Source organism: Acanthisitta chloris, unplaced genomic scaffold (assembly GCF_000695815.1).
Source record: "Acanthisitta chloris isolate BGI_N310 unplaced genomic scaffold, ASM69581v1 scaffold6074, whole genome shotgun sequence".
In the NCBI taxonomy this organism is placed as follows: domain Eukaryota; kingdom Metazoa; phylum Chordata; class Aves; order Passeriformes; family Acanthisittidae; genus Acanthisitta; species Acanthisitta chloris.
In genome coordinates this window covers 49,411-56,534 of record NW_008668727.1, presented here as the reverse complement: position 1 = coordinate 56,534, position 7,124 = coordinate 49,411, and the positions used below count along the sequence as shown (strand labels likewise).

Sequence of the window (7,124 nt, the reverse complement as noted above, 5' to 3'; positions counted from 1 at the left end):
GTGAGAGGAGGTGACTGTCAGGCTGCATCTTCCATTAATACCACACAGGTGATAGTCCATGCACATGCTGCCGTGCAGTGCTCCTTGCTCCCGTACTAGAGGGGCTTCAGTGTGAGTGCTGCCAGCATGGTGCAGGAAGGGTGAGGCACAGGCATCATTTCCCCCAAGAAGGAGGCCAACTCCTGCACCTTGTGGAGTCACAACTGTCTGCAGCTCCAGCTACAAATGTTCATAACACTGGTTGGTGCAGAATTATGTGGGAATCTGGACACTTCCCTTAAAAACTAAAGATCAGGCTGCTAGGTACAGAACAGAAACATATGCAGATCTAGAGAAACAATAGGGCAAAGGATACAGAGTCCTAGAAACTAAAAGCAAAACTAAACCCAAAACATGTCCTTCTCAAAGAGGGAGAATGTGTTTAATATTCCATATTCAGTGGTATTTTGCCATTTTCCCCACATGAAACTACAGCTTCCTGAGGGAACATGATTTAATTCAATTTGGGAGGGATTCAAGGCGTAATCAATTTCAACTCAAAACCCAAGCATGATGATTTTTTTCGTTTTTTTCAGTGGAGAACAGAACTTTGCATTCAGTTCAGGACAGATGGTATTTCACTGGGCAAGTAACCCACAAACAGATGAAGAACCCCTTCCACCTGGCCCAAAACATTTGTTGCATCTCTTCATAGTGCCTGAGAATATAAAAACCATTCATTCACAAAACTTTTGCCACAGATTTTCAACATCCATTTCAAAATAGTGCAGCCCCCACCAGGACAGCTTGGCTCCTCTGCTCTTACCTCCCAGGACTCCCACTCCCTCTTGTAAGTGACTTCATACTCCAGAGCATTGTCCATCCCTTGGCTTCCATCGGGTGTTTTCCAGGTCAGCAAGAAGTCTCCTGATGCTGTTGAGCGGACTGAGAGGTTTTGAGGTGGGAGGGTCTGAACTGGAAGGCAAAGGCACAATGCATGAGAGGAGATAGTAAGGAAAGGGACACTAAGAGGGGAAGAAACCACCTAGGTAAGCTTCCCCATTTCCAGAGTAACACCCAGTATCTTTTCAGATGACTCTGGATCCAGCTGCTGCCAGAAACTTGCCCTCTCCCCTCCCTGCCTCACCCTCTCAATGTGGAACTCCTTGGCGAGTTTTCACAATGGAAGTGGAATTCACTTCCTGACTGAACTGCAAACACATTCTCAAAGATCCTTAAAACTCACTGGAAAATGAGAATTTGGTAATTAAGTCTTACCATTTTGGAAAAGATCAACCTTTAGTTTTGCTTGAAGCATCTTGTTAGGTTTGAAGCCGTAAGTATTATCTACCTCTATTCCAAAATACTCTGTAGTGTTGCGACAAACCCAGTGCACATATCTGTCTGGAGCCTCGTGTAAGTCATTTTCTGTCTGGCGTTTGCAAAACATCTCTTTGTCCTCCCTGTATATAGAGAAAGTGATCTATAAAAATCTGATCTGGAGACCTATATTAATGCAAAATTAAACACCTGAAACCAATTTCATCCCATTCTGTTGTAACCATTTACTAAGGCACTTATATCCTGTCTCACTCTACCTATTAGTCCTGTTTTGCATCAGTTAATATGGGAAACATTTTTTACACCTTTGTCAAAATGCCTCCCCAGTTCAAACTTGTGCAGGATGTTATATTTTGGCACTAGTCTATTTTTGTTAGTTTTTAGCCTAGCTCTATGTGATATCATAATTTTAGGTGAGAAGTCATATGATGAAAATTAATACCATGTAAATGCGCCTTTTGCTCAGCGTAAAAGGCAGTAAAGTTTATGACAATCCTTAGCTTCTTGAAGACATTCATTTTGCCATCCCAGAAAGACACTTAAAAAACCATTCTCCAACCAAAATGTACTTCTGTATCCTTAGCAGTTCTGTTCTGCCAAGGGACCTTAAGTATTCATTAAAGATTTCACCCAGAATGTTAATCATCCTTTCAGATAGCCTTTCTCCAGGCCAAGGAGCATCATGAAAATTAGAAACAATACTTTCAGCTAGGCAGGAGAGGATAATCTTTGTGTACTTGCAGTAGCCTTAGCTGCTGGAGGGATGTGTTGCTTCTTTTTGTACCCTCTGGAATTTCATTTGTGTTTATGGCTTCATGCCCAGTATATTATATTGTTTCAGTTCAGATGAGAAATATTAAGTTGTGAATATTTAAGGCCAAATACTGTCTTCCAGGAGAGGATGGAGTCTTCTAGCCAACTATATGTCAGATAGCATTATTCAGCACTATTGCTATTTTTAAAAGTTGGGCAGCCAGGAAACCAGGGATATTGCTGAAGTATGGGTGGGACTGACCAGGTACCCTTGAACAAAAGAATCAGCCCAAGGGTTGTGAAGTCCTGAAGATATTTCTATCCACTCACCAGCATTACCTTACAGTTTGGGATTTAGTCAACTGTTCTTCATCTATGAACTGATCTTGTTTATTCATTGGTCATTTTGATTTCAGCTGTGTCCCTGTTTAATCTCTGCTTGTCTAATTCGTTCAGTCATGTTCCTTGTATCACCCACACACTCTATCAACCAGAGAATCCTCTGATGGTCCAAGTAACTTTATACCATCTTTTCCCAGAAGTATTACTTTCAGGATCATGTTCCAAAGTTCTTCCGCTGATTTCAGCTGCTTTTAGGTCTATTAATTCCTTCTTGCTTGCAAAAAAATCAAGAGTTCTTTCTCTTCCCTTTCCTTCCTGCATTCCCAGACTCAAAATAATTTTCTTCTCAGCTATCTGTCTTTGCCTTCCTCTCTCCCTTCACTGTTCCTCCCTCTCTGTCCTTTCTTATCCTCACAATTGATCCAGTCTGGTGATTCGGTTCCCTTTTCAAAAGGAAGCAGATGTAACAGAGAGATACACCAGTATCTCTGAGAGGAATAGTGATAGCACAGATGAACTTACCAGTCTTCTCTATCTCACACACAGTCTATACATGTTTCTCACAAGTGATCAAAACCTCACTCTCTGTAATGCTCCTAAATTGGCAAAATGACAGAGAGAATGAATGCCTTCTCCCCTTTGGCTTTACAAACAACACTTAGGCTCACACTTGTTCTGACACCATCTTCTCCTCTCCATTATTAGTATCCTACATGCCTCATTTCATACCTATTATCCCACAACAAAATTATGGAAAATACTGATGAAGGTGATAAAAATAACTCCACTGGCATAGCCTATTTATTCTCCCCTTCCTAGATGAGGCCTCAGAAACAGGCACAACTTTTGCTTTAACCCAATGACAGAAAGAGGTGGCCATGCTTTCTGAAAACCTGGCTGCTGGTCTCCAGGATTCCAAGGTGTGGCCAACTTGCCTTTAGACTTTTACCCAGCTCAGCACATTTCTGGTACTTACATTATAATGTCATCCCTTTGGTAAAGACGCATACTAACAAGGGCATGAGCCTCTGAATGCTCCATCCATGTGCAGGTGACCTGTGAGTTGTAGTCATTGTAGCATCTCAAGCTCTTCATAGGGATACTCTCTGAGAAAGGAATCCAGGCCAAAAAAAATGCAGTGATTACAAATGTAAATAGTGAGAGACAGCAGGAGGTACAGAATGGGTAAGGCGCTGATAACAGTACTCTCCTCTTGGCACCAGAAAATGGTTTGGGTTGGAAGGAACCATAAAGTTCTTCTAGTTCCAGCCCTACTTCATGGGCAGGGACACCTTTCACTAGACCAGGTTTCTCAGAGCTCCATCCAACCTGGCCCCGAGTACTTTCAGGGGTGGGGCACGACTCAAGAGGAAATAAGTACAGTTGTGGCCATTCTGCACATTTCCACAATATGCAAGTGTCCAAACGAACCTATAACAACAGTGAAGTGAGATCTTTGTGCCTGCAAGGCATATCATTGTGGCCAGGGTATTACTTTTCAAACACTACTTGTTTCCAGGGATTAGTAAATACCATGATCAGTAGGCATATGGTGATCATTTCACCTCTGTGTGTTGGTGTATGAACTTCTTCATGGCTAATTTCCCAGGTTATGATTCTAGAAAGGTATATTTAAAAGTGAGATGCTCTGGAAATAGTCTTGTTATGACTCAGAAGAATGCCCAAACTAATTTACTGGAACTAGATGTGTGGCCCAGAAATGGCCAGATCTCCTGTCAGGGGTAACTTTTTAACTACACAGCTGTGAATCTGGAGAATACAGACAGCCCCAGCACATGCACTACAAAGCAAGTTACTTTCTTACCCTTCTTTATTTCCTGTGAAGGTAATATCTGTGCTGCATTATTGGGATGTGACCTTCAGATGACAAAGATGTCGGTGTTCATACATGAGTGTGCTCTCTCAAGTAATTTTTCCTGATGGGAGCTGCTATCAGCTTGTTTGAGGGGCTTTTTACAGGCAAAAAATACCCCAACCCCATCAGAACAGAATGATGCTGTATTAGCTACGAGTCACAAGAGGAGCCTTACTTTGATCTTCTACTGAAGAGCAGCATGAAGCAAGTTCTACGGCATTCATTGCATAACCAGAAAGTGGAGCATCCCACATAGAAAAGGATGGTCTGAATATAAGGCAAAGGCTCAGAATGCCAAGAGGCCAGTCTGACCTGCACTGTAATACATTTTCCCTCAGAGATCTCAATTGCTGCTGGCCAGGCAGTGTGACTCCCCCAGCTACTGCAGACATCAGGAATTGGCATCTGTATTGGAACAGGTAATGTCCATGAGGCACATCTACTGACAACACCTTTTTTCTGCTTTGTATAGGATGACTATGGCCTGAGTCTCCATGCACATATTGTGCACTAGATGATACATGGACATGCTTCCTATTCCCACTTCTGTTAAATCAAATTAGATGGCAGGGAAGGACAGGGCAAGGAGAAGAAAGAAGGAAAGAAAGAAGGAAAGAAGGAAGGAAGGAGAGGAGAGAAGAGAAGAGAAAAAGAAAGAGTAGCTCTCATTGCATCAGAAAGGAAAAACTCAGAAACACAAGCAATGGATATGGCAGATGGTCTCTTTATCTGTCAGCAGTTCCAGTAGAAGGAAATCAGGTCATCTGGATGTTGCTCCTGGTAGCCACTGCCATCCGGTCTTGTGTCTGTCCACATGTCTCTACTCCTGTACACTACCATCTGAGTCATGCAGCCCTTCACTTTGCTATGTTTTCACCAATTATCAGGGTCTGTTCCTCCTTCCTATTCACTCATTAACCAGTCAGCTTGCTCATCTCATCCATTTATCCAGCATTTCACCTGTCATACCACCAACATCCCACTGATCTGTCTGCACATGCACCTGCTACACGCTGGTTTTGATCAAGACACTTGTTCTCCTACAGCATAGAATACAGTGGAAGAAGGAAGCAAAAAAGCAAGCAGAAAATGAGGAAGAGAGTTAGCTGAAAGGAGGCAGATGCAAAAAGGAAGGCAATAATGGAAGGATAAAAAATTATAATACTTTGAATCTCACCTCGAATGTCTTGGACACTGAAGACCAAATGCAGATTCAGCAGCAGGATGAAAATCTCTTTCATGTTCATACAGTCCTTTGCTCACAGGCTTGATCCTAATTCAGAAGTAGCCCACTGGCTACTCTCTTGTTCTGCTTACTGTGGAGCTGCTTGTTTTCGTTTCACAGAAAGAGAAGTAAAACTGAATAAGGGAACTGCTTTAAGCTTCATGTTGGAGTGACATTCAGAAAGAACTTCTACCAAGTATCATAGGACAAAATCCATGTCTTCCTATCGTATGAGCTTGCAATCCAAGCAAAGAATGAATCAAATGCACATTTGCATGGAAGATTCTGTAAACTGAGTAGCACTAAGAAACAATCCTAATCTGTGAAGAGAACTCAGCCTTCAAATTCATTCATCCTCCTGCTCTTTATGCTCAAAGCCTTCCTAATGAACCAGAATGTTCAATTTTTTACCTTCCCTTAAAAATATGAACTCCAATTGCCTATTTCCTGGGAACTATAGTGGTTGAATTTCCATACTTTTTTCCAGCTGCTCCCCAAACAAGTTGCAAATGGCTGACATAAAACCAAATAAATAATTTCTTCTTGTGGTAGTTTTGTTTGTTTGTTTTGTTGGTTGGTTGGGATGTTTTTTGTGATTCTTGAGAGTGAGAGCAGTTCAAAGACCAGAGACCACACTGTTCAATACTGGAATTCAAGTCCTTTTGGCCATCTCTCATTGCTCTTTCAAAAGCCTAATAAACTCAGTCACTTAAGTATATTACAGGTCTGAGACTTTTTTCTACTTTAGGGGAGCATTGAAAAACTCCTTTTAAGCTCCTGTTGACTTTCAGATTCCTAAATGCCCCTTCCTTACACCAGAAACAGCTGGCTGAGCCCTTGAATAATCGTTACAGCTAAGGAAACCCTTAATGGCTCACAAACGCTTGTCTGAGAGCTTGTGCTTGCCCCAGGGAGGAAGACATTCCCTTACCTGGATCCAGAGCTGTCTGTGAGGCAGATGATTCAACCTGATGGGTGACACTCCCTGTCCAGACTGCCCCCACAGCACCAGAATCCTGCAGAAACCAGCAAACCCACACTTGCCTAGAACTGGAGACAGAAGGTATAAACAACCACAGGATTTTCTTGGCAAGTCCTCAGAATAACTGCTGCATCTTCCTTGCACCTCAAATGCCACTTTCAGAGGCACAGTCCCCGCCCTTTCAAGGAAAGTCTGCAGTTGCCTGTAAAATAGGAAGTCTGTACTTCCTATTTTAGCCCCCAAAGCACGCACTTAGATGGGACTGTTTAACTGGGAAGGGAGGAAAAGAAAGTTTGTCATTGCCAATCTGTCTGTTAGCAATTACCAGATCATGGGATTAATGTATTTTAAGAAAAAAAAGTCAGAAAGTCAGCACAAGTCAGAAAGACTAAGACAGAATTCTCTGGTCGTCACTCCATTGTGGTTTCTTGCTTTGCTCTAGACTAGACAACCTTCATGGCAGGGATCACTCTGTACTTTATGTTCATTTGTACATCTGTGTTGGGGGTGAGAGAATTACCTTTATCTCTGTAACCCTTTGATTTTAGTAATACTTCTAAAAGTACATTTTACCTATTTCAACAACAATTACTAATGACTTACAAGTATTATACTACATAAAGGAA

At 42.0% G+C, this 7,124-nt stretch overlaps 1 protein-coding gene across 1 annotated transcript in view; it reads right to left on the bottom strand.

Moving 5' to 3' along the window:
* CSF2RB (colony stimulating factor 2 receptor, beta, low-affinity (granulocyte-macrophage)) overlaps nt 1-5,538 on the bottom strand; it is a 12,621-nt gene extending 7,083 nt beyond the window's left edge. Inside the window, exons 1-4 of the mRNA XM_009073035.1 lie at nt 5,469-5,538; nt 3,392-3,521; nt 1,258-1,442; nt 806-954 (exon numbers count right to left, since the gene is read on the bottom strand). Of these exons, the coding sequence (XP_009071283.1) occupies nt 806-954; nt 1,258-1,442; nt 3,392-3,521; nt 5,469-5,538 (534 nt within the window). The remainder of the gene's footprint in view (nt 1-805; nt 955-1,257; nt 1,443-3,391; nt 3,522-5,468) is intronic.
* Nucleotides 5,539-7,124: the final 1,586 nt, after the last annotated feature.